Below are 21,752 nucleotides of genomic sequence, written 5' to 3' on the forward strand. Positions count from 1 at the left end.
CCCCATATCACACACCATATCACACCCCATATCACACCCCATATCACACACCATATCACACACACCATATCACACCCCATATCACACCCCATATCACACCCCATATCACACACCATATCACACCCCATATCACACACCATATCACACACCATATCACACCCCATATCACACACCATATCACACCCCATATCACACCCCATATCACACACCATATCACACCCCATATCACACCCCATATCACACACCATATCACACACCATATCACACCCCATATCACACCCCATATCACACACCATATCACACCCCATATCACACCCCATATCACACCCCATATCACACACCATATCACACACCATATCACACCCCATATCATCTTATCAAGGCTTGGCAACATCTGTCCTTATCAAGGCTTGACGGCACAGCACTTGGACATGGTTGATGCTCCCTGGGGGGTGGAGTCTAAACTACCAAACCTACAGTGCATTAGGAAAGTATTCAGACTCTTTGACCTTTCCACATTTTGTTACGTTACAGCCTAATTCTAAAATGGATTCAATTGTTTTTTCCCCACATCAATCTACACACAATACCCCATAATGACAAGGCAAAAACAGGTTTTTAGAAATGTATATATAAAAAATAATAATAATGAAATATCACATTTACATTTTATTTAGTATTCAGACCCTTTACTCAGTACTTTGTTGAAGCACCTTTGGCAGCCATTACAGCCTCAAGTCTTCTTGGGTATCACGCTACAAGCTTGGCTCACCTGTATTTGGGGAGTTTCTCCCATTCTTCTCTGCAGATCCTCTCAAGCTCTGTCAGGTTGGATGGGGAGCGTTGCTGCACAGCTATTTTCAGGTTTCTCCAGAGATGTTCGATCGGGTTCAAGTCCGGACTCTGGCTGGGCCACTCAAGGACATTCAGAGACTTGTCCCGAAGCCACTCCTGCGTTGTCTTGGCTGTGTGCTTAGAGTCGTTGTCCTGTTGGAAGGTGAACCTTCGACCACAGTCTGAGGTCCGGAGTGCTCTGGAGCAGGTTTTCATCAAGGATCTCTCTGTACTTTGCTCTGTTCATCTTTCCCTCGATCCCAATTAGTCTCCCAGTCCCTGCCGCTGAAAAACATCCCCACAGCATGATGCTGCCACCCCCATGCTTCACCATAGGGATGGTGCCAGGTTTCCTCCAGATGTGAGGCTTGGCATTCAGGCCAAAGAGTTCGATCTTAGTTTCATCAGATCAGAGAATCTTGTTTCTCATGGTCAGAGAGTCCTTTAGGTTCCTTTTGGCAAACTCCAAGCAGGCTGTCATGTGCCTTTTACTGAGGAGTGGCTTCCGTCTGGCCACTCTACCATAAAGGCCTGATTGGTGGAGTGCTGCAGAGATGATTGTCCTTATGTAAGGTTCTCCCATCTCCACAGAGGAACTCTAGAGCTCTGTCAGAGTGACCATCGGGTTCTTGGTCACCTCCTTGACCAAGGCCCTTCTCCCCCGATTGCTCAGTTTGGCCAGCAGCCTGCTCTAGGAAGAGTCTTGGTGGTTCCAAACGTCTTCCATTGAAGAATGATGGAGGCCACTGTGTTCTTGGGCTGGGGACCTTCAATGCTGAAGACATTTTTTGGTGCTCTTACCCAGATCTGTGCCTCGACACAATCCTGTCTTGGAGGTCTACGGACAATTCCTTCGACCTAATGGCTTGGTTTTTGCTCTGACATGCACCGTCAACTGTGGGACCTTATATAGACAGGTGTGTGCCTTTCCAAATCATGTCCAATCAATTGAATTTACCACAAGTGGACTCCAATCAAGTTGTAGAAACATCTCAAGGATGATCAATGGAAACAGGATGCACCTGAGCTCAATTTCGAGTCTCATAGCAAAGGGTCTGAATACTTATGTAAGTGAGGTATCTGTTTTTTATGTTTTATACATTTAGGGTCTGAAAACTTTAAGAATGCACTGTATACCATAATACAAGGTACTTCATCGTTACCCAGAAACTATTTGATATTGAGATTAAAACGGCTTCTTTTATTCAGATGATTTAGACATGAAGTGTGAATAATGTAGATACACACAGTATAAAGCTTGTTTTACAAACAGACACTATAACATGATGATTACATCTCTCTCAATTCAATTTCAATTTCAGTAAACATTACACTCTCAAAAGTTCCAAAAGATTAAAGACATTTGTCTATATACAGTGTTGTAATGATGTGCAATGGTGTTTGTTCTTCACTGGTTGCCCTTTTCTTGTGGCAACAGGTCACAAATCTTGCAGCTGTGATGGCACACTGTGGTTTCTCACCCAGTAGATAAGGGAGTTTATCAAACTTGGATTTGTTTTCAAATTCTTTGTGAGTCTGTGTAATCTGAGGGAAATATGTGTCTCTAATATGGTCATACATTTGGCAGGAGGTTAGGAAGTGCAGTTCAGTTTCCACCTCATTTTGTGGGCAGTGTGCACATAGCCTGTCTTCTCTCTCTCTGTGTCCCCCTCTGTCTCTCTCTCTCGCTCTCACTCTCTCTCTCGCTCACTCTCGCCTCTCTCTCTCTCTCAACCATCACTGTAGACAGGCTGGTGAAGGGTTAATAAACTCTCTCTCTGTCTCAGATCATCCCAGTAGAGAGGTTGGTGAAGGGGAGGTTTCAGGATAACTTTGAGTTCATCCAGTGGTTTAAGAAGTTTTTTGATGCCAACTACGACGGGAAGGAGTATGACCCTGTGGCCACACGCCAGGGGCAGGAGGGCACCCCCTCACCCAACCCAGGTACACACCCTCTCCCTCTGTTATCATATCACCATGTCCTCACCCCTCCTCTAACCCAACCCAAACGATCCTCCTCATCCTCTTCCTCCTCCTCCTCCTCCTCTCTCTCCCCAGGTAATACCTCTCCATCTGGTATGTGTGCGTGTGTTCCTCTACTGAAAAACATTTGTGGGGCCATACTTTAATTTAAAGAGTTTTTCCGTCTCAAAATGCGCGTCTAACAATTATTATCGTCAATTTAGTCATAGAATACTACATTGTAGCTGGTCCCATCTGTTAACATACGTTAGCCCCAGTGGAGACTGCTGGTCCTATCTGATAACGTTAGCCCCAGAGGAGACTGCTGGTCCCATCTGATAACATACGTTAGCCCCAGTGGAGACTGCTGGTCCCATCTGATAACGTTAGCCCCAGTGGAGACTGCTGGTCCTATCTGATAACATACGTTAGCCCCAGAGGAGACTGCTGGTCCTATCTGATAACATACGTTAGCCCCAGAGGAGACTGCTGGTCCCATCTGATAACATACGTTAGCCCCAGTGGAGACTGCTGGTCCCATCTGATAACATACGTTAGCCCCAGTGGAGACTGCTGGTCCCATCTGATAACATACGTTAGCCCCAGTGGAGACTGCTGGTCCCATCTGATAACATACGTTAGCCCCAGTGGAGACTGCTGGTCCCATCTGATAACGTTAGCCCCAGTGGAGACTGCTGGTCCTATCTGATAACATACGTTAGCCCCAGAGGAGACTGCTGGTCCTATCTGATAACATACGTTAGCCCCAGAGGAGACTGCTGGTCCTATCTGATAACATACGTTAGCCCCAGAGGAGACTGCTGGTCCTATCTGATAACATACGTTAGCCCCCAGAGGAGACTGCTGGTCCCATCTGATAACGTTAGCCCCAGTGGAGACTGCTGGTCCCATCTGATAACATACGTTAGCCCCAGTGGAGACTGCTGGTCCTATCTGATAACATACGTTAGCCCCAGTGGAGACTGCTGGTCCTATCTGATAACATACGTTAGCCCCAGAGGAGACTGCTGGTCCTATCTGATAACATACGTTAGCCCCAGTGGAGACTGCTGGTCCCATCTGATAACATACGTTAGCCCCAGAGGAGACTGCTGGTCCCATCTGATAACATACGTTAGCCCCCAGAGGAGACTGCTGGTCCCATCTGATAACGTTAGCCCCAGTGGAGACTGCTGGTCCTATCTGATAACATACGTTAGCCCCAGAGGAGACTGCTGGTCCTATCTGATAACATACGTTAGCCCCAGTGGAGACTGCTGGTCCCATCTGATAACATACGTTAGCCCCAGAGGAGACTGCTGGTCCCATCTGATAACGTACGTTAGCCCCAGAGGAGACTGCTGGTCCCATCTGATAACATACGTTAGCCCCAGAGGAGACTGCTGGTCCCATCTGATAACATACGTTAGCCCCAGTGGAGACTGCTGGTCCCATCTGATAACGTTAGCCCCAGTGGAGACTGCTGGTCCTATCTGATAACATACGTTAGCCCCAGTGGAGACTGCTGGTCCCATCTGATAACATACGTTAGCCCCAGTGGAGACTGCTGGTCCCATCTGATAACGTTAGCCCCAGTGGAGACTGCTGGTCCTATCTGATAACATACGTTAGCCCCAGTGGAGACTGCTGGTCCTATCTGATAACATACGTTAGCCCCAGAGGAGACTGCTGGTCCTATCTGATAACATACGTTAGCCCCAGTGGAGACTGCTGGTCCTATCTGATAACATACGTTAGCCCCAGAGGAGACTGCTGGTCCCATCTGATAACATACGTTAGCCCCAGTGGAGACTGCTGGTTATCTGATAACGTTAGCCCCCAGAGGAGACTGCTGGTCCTATCTGATAACGTACGTTAGCCCCAGTGGAGACTGCTGGTCCTATCTGATAACATACGTTAGCCCCAGTGGAGACTGCTGGTCCCATCTGATAACATACGTTAGCCCCAGAGGAGACTGCTGGTCCTATCTGATAACATACGTTAGCCCCAGAGGAGACTGCTGGTCCCATCTGATAACATACGTTAGCCCCAGTGGAGACTGCTGGTCCCATCTGATAACATACGTTAGCCCCAGTGGAGACTGCTGGTCCCATCTGATAACATACGTTAGCCCCAGTGGAGACTGCTGGTCCTATCTGATAACATACGTTAGCCCCAGTGGAGACTGCTGGTCCCATCTGATAACATACGTTAGCCCCAGAGGAGACTGCTGGTCCCATCTGATAACGTTAGCCCCAGTGGAGACTGCTGGTCCTATCTGATAACATACGTTAGCCCCAGAGGAGACTGCTGGTCCCATCTGATAACGTTAGCCCCAGTGGAGACTGCTGGTCCCATCTGATAACATACGTTAGCCCCAGTGGAGACTGCTGGTCCTATCTGATAACATACGTTAGCCCCAGAGGAGACTGCTGGTCCCATCTGATAACATACGTTAGCCCCAGAGGAGACTGCTGGTTATCTGATAACGTTAGCCCCCAGAGGAGACTGCTGGTCCTATCTGATAACGTACGTTAGCCCCAGTGGAGACTGCTGGTCCTATCTGATAACATACGTTAGCCCCAGTGGAGACTGCTGGTCCTATCTGATAACATACGTTAGCCCCAGTGGAGACTGCTGGTCCTATCTGATAACATACGTTAGCCCCAGTGGAGACTGCTGGTCCCATCTGATAACATACGTTAGCCCCAGTGGAGACTGCTGGTCCTATCTGATAACATACGTTAGCCCCAGAGGAGACTGCTGGTCCCATCTGATAACATACGTTAGCCCCAGTGGAGACTGCTGGTCCCATCTGATAACATACGTTAGCCCCAGTGGAGACTGCTGGTCCCATCTGATAACATACGTTAGCCCCAGAGGAGACTGCTGGTCCCATCTGATAACATACGTTAGCCCCAGAGGAGACTGCTGGTCCTATCTGATAACATACGTTAGCCCCAGTGGAGACTGCTGGTCCTATCTGATAACATACGTTAGCCCCAGAGGAGACTGCTGGTCCCATCTGATAACATACGTTAGCCCCAGAGGAGACTGCTGGTCCCATCTGATAACGTTAGCCCCAGTGGAGACTGCTGGTCCTATCTGATAACATACGTTAGCCCCAGAGGAGACTGCTGGTCCCATCTGATAACATACGTTAGCCCCAGAGGAGACTGCTGGTTATCTGATAACGTTAGCCCCCAGAGGAGACTGCTGGTCCTATCTGATAACGTACGTTAGCCCCAGTGGAGACTGCTGGTCCTATCTGATAACATACGTTAGCCCCAGTGGAGACTGCTGGTCCTATCTGATAACATACGTTAGCCCCAGTGGAGACTGCTGGTCCCATCTGATAACATACGTTAGCCCCAGTGGAGACTGCTGGTCCCATCTGATAACATACGTTAGCCCCAGTGGAGACTGCTGGTCCTATCTGATAACATACGTTAGCCCCAGTGGAGACTGCTGGTCCTATCTGATAACATACGTTAGCCCCAGAGGAGACTGCTGGTCCCATCTGATAACATACGTTAGCCCCAGTGGAGACTGCTGGTCCCATCTGATAACATACGTTAGCCCCAGTGGAGACTGCTGGTCCTATCTGATAACATACGTTAGCCCCAGTGGAGACTGCTGGTCCTATCTGATAACATACGTTAGCCCCAGAGGAGACTGCTGGTCCCATCTGATAACATACGTTAGCCCCAGTGGAGACTGCTGGTCCTATCTGATAACATACGTTAGCCCCAGAGGAGACTGCTGGTCCCATCTGATAACATACGTTAGCCCCAGTGGAGACTGCTGGTCCCATCTGATAACGTTAGCCCCAGTGGAGACTGCTGGTCCCATCTGATAACATACGTTAGCCCCAGTGGAGACTGCTGGTCCTATCTGATAACATACGTTAGCCCCAGAGGAGACTGCTGGTCCCATCTGATAACATACGTTAGCCCCAGTGGAGACTGCTGGTCCCATCTGATAACATACGTTAGCCCCAGAGGAGACTGCTGGTCCCATCTGATAACGTTAGCCCCAGTGGAGACTGCTGGTCCTATCTGATAACATACGTTAGCCCCAGAGGAGACTGCTGGTCCCATCTGATAACATACGTTAGCCCCAGAGGAGACTGCTGGTTATCTGATAACGTTAGCCCCCAGAGGAGACTGCTGGTCCTATCTGATAACGTACGTTAGCCCCAGTGGAGACTGCTGGTCCTATCTGATAACATACGTTAGCCCCAGTGGAGACTGCTGGTCCTATCTGATAACATACGTTAGCCCCAGTGGAGACTGCTGGTCCCATCTGATAACATACGTTAGCCCCAGTGGAGACTGCTGGTCCCATCTGATAACATACGTTAGCCCCAGTGGAGACTGCTGGTCCTATCTGATAACATACGTTAGCCCCAGTGGAGACTGCTGGTCCTATCTGATAACATACGTTAGCCCCAGAGGAGACTGCTGGTCCCATCTGATAACGTACGTTAGCCCCAGTGGAGACTGCTGGTCCCATCTGATAACATACGTTAGCCCCAGAGGAGACTGCTGGTCCCATCTGATAACATACGTTAGCCCCAGAGGAGACTGCTGGTCCCATCTGATAACGTTAGCCCCAGTGGAGACTGCTGGTCCTATCTGATAACATACGTTAGCCCCAGTGGAGACTGCTGGTCCCATCTGATAACATACGTTAGCCCCAGAGGAGACTGCTGGTCCCATCTGATAACGTTAGCCCCAGTGGAGACTGCTGGTCCTATCTGATAACATACGTTAGCCCCAGTGGAGACTGCTGGTCCCATCTGATAACATACGTTAGCCCCAGTGGAGACTGCTGGTCCTATCTGATAACATACGTTAGCCCCAGAGGAGACTGCTGGTCCCATTTGATAACATACGTTAGCCCCAGAGGAGACTGCTGGTCCCATCTGATAACATACGTTAGCCCCAGTGGAGACTGCTGGTCCTATCTGATAACATACGTTAGCCCCAGAGGAGACTGCTGGTCCTATCTGATAACATACGTTAGCCCCAGTGGAGACTGCTGGTCCCATCTGATAACATACGTTAGCCCCAGAGGAGACTGCTGGTCCCATCTGATAACATACGTTAGCCCCAGTGGAGACTGCTGGTCCCATCTGATAACATACGTTAGCCCCAGTGGAGACTGCTGGTCCCATCTGATAACATACGTTAGCCCCAGTGGAGACTGCTGGTCCCATCTGATAACATACGTTAGCCCCAGTGGAGACTGCTGGTCCCATCTGTTAACATACGTTAGCCCCAGTGGAGACTGCTGGTCCCATCTGATAACATACGTTAGCCCCAGAGGAGACTGCTGGTCCCATCTGATAACATACGTTAGCCCCAGTGGAGACTGCTGGTCCTATCTGATAACATACGTTAGCCCCAGAGGAGACTGCTGGTCCCATCTGATAACATACGTTAGCCCCAGTGGAGACTGCTGGTCCCATCTGATAACGTTAGCCCCAGTGGAGACTGCTGGTCCCATCTGATAACATACGTTAGCCCCAGTGGAGACTGCTGGTCCTATCTGATAACATACGTTAGCCCCAGTGGAGACTGCTGGTCCCATCTGATAACATACGTTAGCCCCAGTGGAGACTGCTGGTCCCATCTGATAACATACGTTAGCCCCAGTGGAGACTGCTGGTCCCATCTGATAACATACGTTAGCCCCAGTGGAGACTGCTGGTCCCATCTGATAACATACGTTAGCCCCAGTGGAGACTGCTGGTCCTATCTGATAACATACGTTAGCCCCAGAGGAGACTGCTGGTCCTATCTGATAACATACGTTAGCCCCAGAGGAGACTGCTGGTCCCATCTGATAACATACGTTAGCCCCAGTGGAGACTGCTGGTCCCATCTGATAACGTTAGCCCCAGTGGAGACTGCTGGTCCCATCTGATAACATACGTTAGCCCCAGTGGAGACTGCTGGTCCCATCTGATAACATACGTTAGCCCCAGTGGAGACTGCTGGTCCTATCTGATAACATACGTTAGCCCCAGAGGAGACTGCTGGTCCTATCTGATAACATACGTTAGCCCCAGTGGAGACTGCTGGTCCCATCTGATAACGTTAGCCCCAGTGGAGACTGCTGGTCCCATCTGATAACATACGTTAGCCCCAGAGGAGACTGCTGGTCCCATCTGATAACATACGTTAGCCCCAGTGGAGACTGCTGGTCCTATCTGATAACATACGTTAGCCCCAGTGGAGACTGCTGGTCCTATCTGATAACGTACGTTAGCCCCAGTGGAGACTGCTGGTCCTATCTGATAACATACGTTAGCCCCAGAGGAGACTGCTGGTCCCATCTGATAACATACGTTAGCCCCAGTGGAGACTGCTGGTCCTATCTGATAACATACGTTAGCCCCAGAGGAGACTGCTGGTCCTATCTGATAACATACGTTAGCCCCAGTGGAGACTGCTGGTCCCATCTGATAACATACGTTAGCCCCAGAGGAGGCTGTTAGCCCCAGAGGAGACTGCTGGTCCTATCTGATAACATACGTTAGCCCCAGAGGAGGCTGTTAGCCCCAGAGGAGACTGCTGGTCCTATCTGATAACATACGTTAGCCCCAGAGGAGACTGCTGGTCCCATCTGATAACATACGTTAGCCCCAGAGGAGACTGCTGGTCCCATCTGATAACATACGTTAGCCCCAGTGGAGACTGCTGGTCCCATCTGATAACATACGTTAGCCCCAGAGGAGACTGCTGGTCCCATCTGATAACATACGTTAGCCCCAGTGGAGACTGCTGGTCCTATCTGATAACGTACGTTAGCCCCAGAGGAGACTGCTGGTCCCATCTGATAACATACGTTAGCCCCAGAGGAGACTGCTGGTCCCATCTGATAACATACGTTAGCCCCAGTGGAGACTGCTGGTCCTATCTGATAACGTTAGCCCCAGAGGAGACTGCTGGTCCTATCTGATAACATACGTTAGCCCCAGTGGAGACTGCTGGTCCTATCTGATAACATACGTTAGCCCCAGAGGAGACTGCTGGTCCCATCTGATAACATACGTTAGCCCCAGTGGAGACTGCTGGTCCCATCTGATAACATACGTTAGCCCCAGTGGAGACTGCTGGTCCCATCTGATAACATACGTTAGCCCCAGTGGAGACTGCTGGTCCCATCTGATAACATACGTTAGCCCCAGAGGAGACTGCTGGTCCCATCTGATAACATACGTTAGCCCCAGAGGAGACTGCTGGTCCTATCTGATAACATACGTTAGCCCCAGAGGAGACTGCTGGTCCCATCTGATAACATACGTTAGCCCCAGTGGAGACTGCTGGTCCCATCTGATAACATACGTTAGCCCCAGAGGAGACTGCTGGTCCCATCTGATAACATACGTTAGCCCCAGTGGAGACTGCTGGTCCCATCTGATAACATACGTTAGCCCCAGTGGAGACTGCTGGTCCTATCTGATAACATACGTTAGCCCCAGTGGAGACTGCTGGTCCCATCTGATAACATACGTTAGCCCCAGAGGAGGCTGTAGCCCCAGTGGAGACTGCTGGTCCTATCTGATAACATACGTTAGCCCCAGAGGAGACTGCTGGTCCCATCTGATAACATACGTTAGCCCCAGTGGAGACTGCTGGTCCTATCTGATAACATACGTTAGCCCCAGAGGAGACTGCTGGTCCCATCTGATAACATACGTTAGCCCCAGAGGAGACTGCTGGTCCCATCTGATAACATACGTTAGCCCCAGAGGAGACTGCTGGTCCCATCTGATAACGTTAGCCCCAGTGGAGACTGCTGGTCCTATCTGATAACATACGTTAGCCCCAGAGGAGACTGCTGGTCCCATCTGATAACATACGTTAGCCCCAGAGGAGACTGCTGGTTATCTGATAACGTTAGCCCCCAGAGGAGACTGCTGGTCCTATCTGATAACGTACGTTAGCCCCAGTGGAGACTGCTGGTCCTATCTGATAACATACGTTAGCCCCAGTGGAGACTGCTGGTCCTATCTGATAACATACGTTAGCCCCAGTGGAGACTGCTGGTCCCATCTGATAACATACGTTAGCCCCAGTGGAGACTGCTGGTCCCATCTGATAACATACGTTAGCCCCAGTGGAGACTGCTGGTCCTATCTGATAACATACGTTAGCCCCAGTGGAGACTGCTGGTCCTATCTGATAACATACGTTAGCCCCAGAGGAGACTGCTGGTCCCATCTGATAACATACGTTAGCCCCAGTGGAGACTGCTGGTCCCATCTGATAACATACGTTAGCCCCAGTGGAGACAGCTGGTCCCATCTGATAACATACGTTAGCCCCAGTGGAGACTGCTGGTCCCATCTGATAACATACGTTAGCCCCAGAGGAGACTGCTGGTCCCATCTGATAACATACGTTAGCCCCAGTGGAGACTGCTGGTCCCATCTGATAACATACGTTAGCCCCAGTGGAGACTGCTGGTCCTATCTGATAACATACGTTAGCCCCAGTGGAGACTGCTGGTCCTATCTGATAACATACGTTAGCCCCAGTGGAGACTGCTGGTCCCATCTGATAACATACGTTAGCCCCAGAGGAGACTGCTGGTCCCATCTGATAACGTTAGCCCCAGTGGAGACTGCTGGTCCCATCTGATAACATACGTTAGCCCCAGAGGAGAATGCTGGTCCCATCTGATAACGTTAGCCCCAGTGGAGACTGCTGGTCCCATCTGATAACATACGTTAGCCCCAGTGGAGACTGCTGGTCCCATCTGATAACATACGTTAGCCCCAGTGGAGACTGCTGGTCCCATCTGATAACATACGTTAGCCCCAGTGGAGACTGCTGGTCCCATCTGATAACATACGTTAGCCCCAGAGGAGACTGCTGGTCCCATCTGATAACATATGTTAGCCCCAGAGGAGACTGCTGGTCCTATCTGATAACATACGTTAGCCCCAGAGGAGACTGCTGGTCCCATCTGATAACGTACGTTAGCCCCAGTGGAGACTGCTGGTCCCATCTGATAACATACGTTAGCCCCAGAGGAGACTGCTGGTCCCATCTGATAACATACGTTAGCCCCAGAGGAGACTGCTGGTCCCATCTGATAACGTTAGCCCCAGTGGAGACTGCTGGTCCTATCTGATAACATACGTTAGCCCCAGTGGAGACTGCTGGTCCCATCTGATAACATACGTTAGCCCCAGAGGAGACTGCTGGTCCTATCTGATAACATACGTTAGCCCCAGTGGAGACTGCTGGTCCCATCTGATAACGTTAGCCCCAGTGGAGACTGCTGGTCCCATCTGATAACATACGTTAGCCCCAGTGGAGACTGCTGGTCCCATCTGATAACATACGTTAGCCCCAGTGGAGACTGCTGGTCCCATCTGATAACATACGTTAGCCCCAGTGGAGACTGCTGGTCCTATCTGATAACATACGTTAGCCCCAGTGGAGACTGCTGGTCCCATCTGATAACATACGTTAGCCCCAGTGGAGACTGCTGGTCCCATCTGATAACGTTAGCCCCAGTGGAGACTGCTGGTCCCATCTGATAACATACGTTAGCCCCAGAGGAGACTGCTGGTCCCATCTGATAACATACGTTAGCCCCAGTGGAGACTGCTGGTCCTATCTGATAACATACGTTAGCCCCAGAGGAGACTGCTGGTCCTATCTGATAACATACGTTAGCCCCAGTGGAGACTGCTGGTCCCATCTGATAACATACGTTAGCCCCAGAGGAGACTGCTGGTCCTATCTGATAACATACGTTAGCCCCAGTGGAGACTGCTGGTCCCATCTGATAACATACGTTAGCCCCAGTGGAGACTGCTGGTCCCATCTGATAACATACGTTAGCCCCAGTGGAGACTGCTGGTCCCATCTGATAACATACGTTAGCCCCAGAGGAGACTGCTGGTCCCATCTGATAACGTTAGCCCCAGTGGAGACTGCTGGTCCCATCTGATAACATACGTTAGCCCCAGAGGAGACTGCTGGTCCTATCTGATAACATACGTTAGCCCCAGTGGAGACTGCTGGTCCCATCTGATAACATACGTTAGCCCCAGTGGAGACTGCTGGTCCCATCTGATAACATACGTTAGCCCCAGTGGAGACTGCTGGTCCTATCTGATAACATACGTTAGCCCCAGAGGAGACTGCTGGTCCCATCTGATAACATACGTTAGCCCCAGTGGAGACTGCTGGTCCCATCTGATAACGTTAGCCCCAGTGGAGACTGCTGGTCCCATCTGATAACATACGTTAGCCCCAGTGGAGACTGCTGGTCCTATCTGATAACATACGTTAGCCCCAGAGGAGACTGCTGGTCCCATCTGATAACGTTAGCCCCAGAGGAGACTGCTGGTCCCATCTGATAACATACGTTAGCCCCAGAGGAGACTGCTGGTCCCATCTGATAACATACGTTAGCCCCAGAGGAGACTGCTGGTCCCATCTGATAACATACGTTAGCCCCAGTGGAGACTGCTGGTCCTATCTGATAACATACGTTAGCCCCAGAGGAGACTGCTGGTCCCATCTGATAACATACGTTAGCCCCAGAGGAGACTGTTAGCCCCAGAGGAGACTGCTGGTCCTATCTGATAACATACGTTAGCCCCAGAGGAGACTGCTGGTCCCATCTGATAACATACGTTAGCCCCAGTGGAGACTGCTGGTCCCATCTGATAACATACGTTAGCCCCAGTGGAGACTGCTGGTCCCATCTGATAACATACGTTAGCCCCAGAGGAGACTGCTGGTCCCATCTGATAACATACGTTAGCCCCAGTGGAGACTGCTGGTCCTATCTGATAACATACGTTAGCCCCAGTGGAGACTGCTGGTCCTATCTGATAACGTACGTTAGCCCCAGTGGAGACTGCTGGTCCCATCTGATAACATACGTTAGCCCCAGTGGAGACTGCTGGTCCCATCTGATAACATACGTTAGCCCCAGTGGAGACTGCTGGTCCTATCTGATAACGTACGTTAGCCCCAGTGGAGACTGCTGGTCCTATCTGATAACGTACGTTAGCCCCAGTGGAGACTGCTGGTCCCATCTGATAACATACGTTAGCCCCAGTGGAGACTGCTGGTCCCATCTGATAACATACGTTAGCCCCAGTGGAGACTGCTGGTCCTATCTGATAACATACGTTAGCCCCAGAGGAGACTGCTGGTCCTATCTGATAACATACGTTAGCCCCAGAGGAGGCTGTTAGCCCCAGAGGAGACTGCTGGTCCCATCTGATAACATACGTTAGCCCCAGAGGAGACTGCTGGTCCCATCTGATAACATACGTTAGCCCCAGTGGAGACTGCTGGTCCTATCTGATAACGTTAGCCCCAGAGGAGACTGCTGGTCCTATCTGATAACATACGTTAGCCCCAGAGGAGACTGCTGGTCCCATCTGATAACATACGTTAGCCCCAGTGGAGACTGCTGGTCCTATCTGATAACATACGTTAGCCCCAGTGGAGACTGCTGGTCCCATCTGATAACATACGTTAGCCCCAGTGGAGACTGCTGGTCCCATCTGATAACATACGTTAGCCCCAGTGGAGACTGCTGGTCCCATCTGATAACGTTAGCCCCAGTGGAGACTGCTGGTCCCATCTGATAACATACGTTAGCCCCAGAGGAGACTGCTGGTCCCATCTGATAACATACGTTAGCCCCAGAGGAGACTGCTGGTCCCATCTGATAACATACGTTAGCCCCAGAGGAGACTGCTGGTCCTATCTGATAACATACGTTAGCCCCAGTGGAGACTGCTGGTCCTATCTGATAACATACGTTAGCCCCAGTGGAGACTGCTGGTCCCATCTGATAACATACGTTAGCCCCAGTGGAGACTGCTGGTCCTATCTGATAACATACGTTAGCCCCAGTGGAGACTGCTGGTCCTATCTGATAACATACGTTAGCCCCAGTGGAGACTGCTGGTCCTATCTGATAACATACGTTAGCCCCAGTGGAGACTGCTGGTCCTATCTGATAACGTACGTTAGCCCCAGTGGAGACTGCTGGTCCTATCTGATAACATACGTTAGCCCCAGAGGAGGCTGTTAGCCCCAGAGGAGACTGCTGGTCCTATCTGATAACATACGTTAGCCCCAGAGGAGACTGCTGGTCCTATCTGATAACATACGTTAGCCCCAGAGGAGGCTGTTAGCCCCAGAGGAGACTGCTGGTCCTATCTGATAACATACGTTAGCCCCAGAGGAGGCTGTTAGCCCCAGAGGAGACTGCTGGTCCTATCTGATAACATACGTTAGCCCCAGAGGAGGCTGTTAGCCCCAGAGGAGACTGCTGGTCCTATCTGATAACATACGTTAGCCCCAGAGGAGACTGCTGGTCCTATCTGATAACATACGTTAGCCCCAGTGGAGACTGCTGGTCCCATCTGATAACATACGTTAGCCCCAGTGGAGACTGCTGGTCCCATCTGATAACATACGTTAGCCCCAGTGGAGACTGCTGGTCCCATCTGATAACGTTAGCCCCAGTGGAGACTGCTGGTCCCATCTGATAACATACGTTAGCCCCAGAGGAGACTGCTGGTCCCATCTGATAACATACGTTAGCCCCAGAGGAGACTGCTGGTCCTATCTGATAACATACGTTAGCCCCAGTGGAGACTGCTGGTCCTATCTGATAACATACGTTAGCCCCAGTGGAGACTGCTGGTCCCATCTGATAACATACGTTAGCCCCAGTGGAGACTGCTGGTCCTATCTGATAACGTACGTTAGCCCCAGTGGAGACTGCTGGTCCCATCTGATAACATACGTTAGCCCCAGAGGAGACTGCTGGTCCCATCTGATAACGTTAGCCCCAGAGGAGACTGCTGGTCCTATCTGATAACATACGTTAGCCCCAGAGGAGACTGCTGGTCCCATCTGATAACATACGTTAGCCCCAGAGGAGACTGCTGGTCCTATCTGATAACATACGTTAGCCCCAGTGGAGACTGCTGGTCCCATCTGATAACATACGTTAGCCCCAGTGGAGACTGCTGGTCCCATCTGATAACATACGTTAGCCCCAGTGGAGACTGCTGGTCCCATCTGATAACATACGTTAGCCCCAGAGGAGACTGCTGGTCCTATCTGATAACATACGTTAGCCCCAGTGGAGACTGCTGGTCCCATCTGATAACATACGTTAGCCCCAGTGGAGACTGCTGGTCCTATCTGATAACATACGTTAGCCCCAGAGGAGACTGCTGGTCCCATCTGATAACATACGTTAGCCCCAGAGGAGACTGCTGGTCCCATCTGATAACGTTAGCCCCAGTGGAGACTGCTGGTCCTATCTGATAACATACGTTAGCCCCAGAGGAGACTGTTAGCCCCAGAGGAGACTGCTGGTCCCATCTGATAACGTACGTTAGCCCCAGAGGAGACTGCTGGTCCCATCTGATAACGTTAGCCCCAGTGGAGACTGCTGGTCCCATCTGATAACATACGTTAGCCCCAGAGGAGACTGCTGGTCCTATCTGATAACATACGTTAGCCCCAGTGGAGACTGCTGGTCCCATCTGATAACGTACGTTAGCCCCAGTGGAGACTGCTGGTCCCATCTGATAACATACGTTAGTCCCAGTGGAGACTGCTGGTCCCATCTGATAACATACGTTAGCCCCAGTGGAGACTGCTGGTCCTATCTGATAACATACGTTAGCCCCAGTGGAGACTGCTGGTCCTATCTGATAACATACGTTAGCCCCAGTGGAGACTGCTGGTCCTATCTGATAACATACGTTAGCCCCAGTGGAGACTGCTGGTCCTATCTGATAACATACGTTAGCCCCAGTGGAGGCTGTTAGCCCCAGAGGAGGCTGTTAGCCCCAGAGGAGGCTGTTAGCCCCAGAGGAGGCTGTTAGTCCCAGAGGAGGCTGTTAGCCCCAGAGGAGGCTGTTAGCCCCAGAGGAGGCTGTTAGTCCCAGAGGAGGCTGTTAGCCCCAGAGGAGGCTGTTAGCCCCAGAGGAGGGCTGCTGGTCCTATCTGATAGCGTTAGCCCCAGAGGAGGCTGTAGTCCCAGAGGAGGCTGTTAGTCCCAGAGGAGGCTGTAGCCCCAGAGGAGACTGCTGGTCCTATTAGCCCCAGAGGAGGCTGTTAGCCCCAGAGGAGGCTGTTAGCCCCAGAGGAGACTGTTAGCCCCAGAGGAGGCTGTTAGCCCCAGAGGAGACTGTTAGCCCCAGAGGAGGCTGTTAGTCCCAGAGGAGGCTGTTAGCCCCAGAGGAGGCTGTTAGCCCCAGAGGAGGCTGTTAGCCCCAGAGGAGGCTGTTAGCCCCAGAGGAGACTGTTAGCCCCAGAGGAGGCTGTTAGCCCCAGAGGAGACTGTTAGCCCCAGAGGAGGCTGTTAGCCCCAGAGGAGGCTGTTAGCCCCAGTGGAGGCTGTTAGCCCCAGAGGAGGCTGTTAGCCCCAGTGGAGGCTGTTAGCCCCAGTGGAGGCTGTTAGCCCCAGAGGAGGCTGTTAGCCCCAGAGGAGGCTGTTAGCCCCAGTGGAGGCTGTTAGCCCCAGAGGAGGCTGTTAGCCCCAGTGGAGGCTGTTAGCCCCAGTGGAGGCTGTTAGCCCCAGAGGAGGCTGTTAGCCCCAGTGGAGACTTTAGCCCCAGAGGAGGCTGTAGCCCCAGAGGAGACGGCTGGTCCTATTAGCCCCAGAGGAGGCTGTAGCCCCAGAGGAGGCTGTTAGCCCCAGAGGAGGCTGTAGCCCCAGAGGAGGCTGTTAGCCCCAGAGGAGGCTGTAGCCCCAGAGGAGGCTGCTGAGGGGAGAATGGCTCATAATAATGTCTGGAATGGAGTTAATGGAATGGAAACCACAACATCTAATTAGCATAATACAACCATCCCCATCCAAATCCATCCGTTTAAGCTAGAGATATCTGTTGCTCTGGATGCGTCTCCATCCACCACATCCCGATGTCGCACGTCCGCATCTGCGGTGAACGGTGACAGAGCTACAGCGGTGAAAGGTGACAGAGCTAGAGCGGTGTTTGTCAGGCCATGAGACGTCCCAAAAAAAATCTATCTTCTCACAAAATCGTGTGTAATGTCCGAACGGTTTGGCATACAAACTCTTATGAGACTCACACGATGGTGTTCTCCGTTTTGGAAAGGTGAGACTCTCACGAACACGATGGTGTTCTCCATTTGGCTCTACGACCCCCAGAAGCATCCTGGGACTCGTCTGAAGTCGGTACAGACGATCTGCCAACTTCTGTCTGTAGCGTCCAAACCGTTTGGGCTACACACTGATATGACCCCTCTGTGGAAAGGTGAGACTCACGAACATGTCGGTTGTTTTGCTCTAGGACAAGACTCGTCTGAAAGTCCCCCGTTACCAGTTGAAAAAATGAGGGGTTAAATGCATGTAAAGTAAAATAAAATAAAAAATGTTTCCTGATTCAGACACTTCAGAACAAACTATCTGTTGTTCCATGTAGTGAATCTGTTATTCAATGCATTTGGCCTAACACAGATCTTTTTTAATCAATTTTTTTTATATATATATTTTTTATACTTCAAGGGGTCTTAAAATTCTAAATCAAATAACAAAACGATCCTTGGTATGACCTTCTTAAAAAAATGCCATATATCTTAGTAGAAGCCCCCCCCCCGCCACAGCTTAGACTCTTATGGGATACTGCAAGATTCTTGCAATGCTAACTAGCGTTAGCACATTGACTGGAAGTCTACAGGTACAGCAGCAATGCTACCTTACCTCTAGACTTCCAGTCATTGCGCTAACGCTAGTTAGCATTGGCTTGCGAAACTACTGCTAACTTCCCTCATATTCCATCATATACTGCACGCAATAACATAAAAATGGTGTCCACGAGTTTATCTGACTCTGGGTAAGTAGAACAAGGGCTTAAATGCCAGAATCTCGCAGTATCCCTTTTAAGAAATCAAATCAAATTTCATTGGTCGCATATTTAGCAGATGTTATTGTGGGTGTGTCACGACTTCCGCCGAAGTTGGTGCCTCTCCTTGTGCGGGCGGCTATCGGCTTCTAGCTGCCACCCATCTACGTTTCTTTTTCTATGTTGTTTTGTCTTGATTGTACACACCTGGTTCCCATCACGTATGATTAGTCCCCTATTTAACCCTCTGCTTCCCTCATGGTTTTGTGCGTGATTGTTCTTTGTTTGGTGTTTATGACTGCTGTGAGCATTTGTATTTCCCTGCGTGGAAATTAGATGTATTGCTTTTCCGAGTAAAGTTCTGACTCCGTCCTACTGCTGCACACTGACACAGGGTGTTGCGAAATGCTTGTGTTCCTAGCTCCAACAGTGCAGTAGTATCTAACAATTCACTACAATACACACATCTAAAAGTAAAATAATGGAATTAAGAAATATATAAATATTAGGTTGAGCAATGTCGGAGTGACATTGATTAGAATAGAGTAGAATACAGTATATAATGCACATATTAAATAAGTAAAGCAGTATGTAAACATTATTAAAGTGACCAGTGATTCCATGTCTATGTACACAGGGCAGTAGCCTCTAAGGTACAGGGTTGAGTAACAGGGTGGTAGCCTCTAAGGTACAGGGTTGAGTAACAGGGTGGTAGCCTCTAAGGTACAGGGTTGAGTAACAGGGCAGTAGCCTCTAAGGTACAGGGTTGAGTAACAGGGTGGTAGCCTCTAAGGTACAGGGTTGAGTAACAGGGTAGTAGCCTCTAAGGTACAGGGTTGAGTAACAGGGTGGTAGCCTCTAAGGTACAGGGTTGAGTAACAGGGTGGTAGCCTCTAAGGTGCAGGGTGGTAGCCTCTAAGGTACAGGGTTGAGTAACAGGGTGGTAGCCTCTAAGGTACAGGGTTGAGTAACAGGGTAGTAGCCTCTAAGGTACAGGGTTGAGTAACAGGGTAGTAGCCTCTAAGGTACAGGGTTGAGTAACAGGGTGGTAGCCGGCTAGTGACAGTGACGAAGTTCAGGGCAGGGTACTTGCTGTTGCGCCTTCTTCACCACACTGTCTGTGTGGGTGGACCATTTCAGTTTGTCAGTGATGTGTACGCCGAGGAACTTGAAGCTTTTCACCTTCTCCACTGCGGTCCCGTCGATGTGGATAGGGGGGTGCACCCTCTGCTGTTTCCTGAAGTCCACGATCAGCTCCTTTGTTTTGTTGACATTGAGTGAGAGGTTATTTTCCTGGCACCACACTCCCAGAGCCCTCACCTGCTCCCTGTAGGCTGTCTCGTCATTGTTGGTAATCAAGCCTACTACTGTCGTGTCGTCTGCAAACTTGATGATTGAGTTGGAGGCGTACTTGGTGACGCAGTCATGGGTGAACAGGGAGTACAGGAGGGGGCTGAGCACGCACCCTTGTGGGGCCCCTGTGTTGAGGATCAGCGTAGTGGAGATGTTGTTTCCTACCTTCACAACCTGGGGGCGGCCCGTCAGGAATTCCAGGACCCAGTTGCACAGGGCGGAGTTCAGACCCAGGGCCTCAAGGTTAATGATTAGCTTGGAGGGTAATATGGTGTTGAATGCTGAGCTACAGTCAATGAACAGCATTCTTCCATAGGTATTCCTCTTGTCCAGATGGGATAGGGCAGTGTGCAGTGTGATGGCGATTGCATCATCTGTGGATCTATTGGGGCAGTAAGCAAATTGAAGTGGGTCTAGGGTGTCAGGTAAGATAGAGGTGATATGATCCTTAACTAGTCTCTCAAAGCACTTCATGATGACAGAGGTGAGTGCTACGGGGCGATAGTCATTTAGTTCAGTTAACTTTGCTTTCTTGGGTACAGGAACAATGGTGGCCATCTTGAAGCATGTGGGGACAGCAGACTGGATAGGGAGAGATTGAATATATCCGTAAACACACCAGCCAGCTGGTCTGCGCATGCTCTGAGGACGCGGCTAGGGATGCCGTCTGGGCCGGCAGCCTTGCGGGGGTTAACACGCTTAAATGTCTTACTCACGTCGGCCACGGAGAAGGAGAGGCCACAGTCCTTGGTAGTGGGCCGAGTCGGTGGTACTGTATTATCCTCAAAGCGGGCGAAGAAGGTGTTTAGCTTGTCCGGAAGCAAGACCTCGGTGTCGGCGACGTGGCTGGTTTTCCTTTTATAGTCCGTGATTGTCTGTAAATACTGCCAGTCAGTCTGTAGGACGATAATGAGAGTGTTACTGCAATACTGCCATCTGTAGGACGATAACGAGAGTGCTTGACATTGTTAGAATGCTCTTATGGAAAAACGTTTGTTCACTTCCATCTACACTACATGACCAGCAGTATGTGGACACCTGCTGGTCCAACATCCCCCCTTTGCTGCTATAACAGCCTCCACTCTTCTGGGAAGGCTTTCCACTAGATGTTGGAACATTGCTGTGGGGACTTGCTTCCATTCAGCCACAAGAGCATTAGTGAGGTCGGGCACTGATGTTGGGCGATTAGGCCTTGCTCGCAGTCGGCGTTCCAATTCATCCCAAAGGTGTTTGATGGGGTTGAGGTCAGGTCTCTGTGCAGGCCGGTCAAGTTCTTCCATTCCGATCTTGACAAACCATTTCTGTATGGTCCTCGCTTTGTGCACGGGGGCATTGTCATGCTTAAACATGAAAAGGCCTTCCCCAAACTGTTGCCACAAAGTTGGAAGCACACAATCGTCTAGAATGGCATTGTATGCTGTAGCGTTAAGATTTCCCTTCACTGGAACTAAGGAGCCCGAACCCTGAAAAACAGCCCCAGACCTTTATTCCTCCTCCACCAAACAGTTGGCACTATGCATTGGGGCAGGCAGCGTTCTCCTGGCATCCGCCAAACCCAGATCCGTCCGTCGGACTGCCAGATGGTGAAGCGTGATTCATCACTCCAGAGAACACGCTTCCCTGCTCCAGAGTCCAATGTCCCTGAGCTTTACACCACTCCAGCCGATGCTTGGCATTGCGCATGGTGATCTTAGGCTTGTGTGCGGCTGCTCGG

General features: G+C 50.5%; 1 protein-coding gene across 1 annotated transcript in view; it reads left to right on the forward strand.

Moving 5' to 3' along the window:
- Nucleotides 1-2,621: 2,621 nt before the first annotated feature.
- LOC311125938 (microtubule-associated protein RP/EB family member 3-like) overlaps nucleotides 2,622-21,752 on the forward strand; it is a gene marked incomplete at both ends in the record, with an annotated part of 38,238 nt that continues 19,107 nt past the window's right edge. Inside the window, one exon of the mRNA XM_084199962.1 lies at nucleotides 2,622-2,778. Within this exon, the coding sequence (XP_084056088.1) occupies nucleotides 2,622-2,778 (157 nt within the window). The remainder of the gene's footprint in view (nucleotides 2,779-21,752) is intronic.

This window comes from Coregonus lavaretus (genome assembly GCF_964263955.1).
Source record: "Coregonus lavaretus genome assembly, contig: HAP1_SCAFFOLD_4522, whole genome shotgun sequence".
NCBI lineage: Eukaryota > Metazoa > Chordata > Actinopteri > Salmoniformes > Salmonidae > Coregonus > Coregonus lavaretus.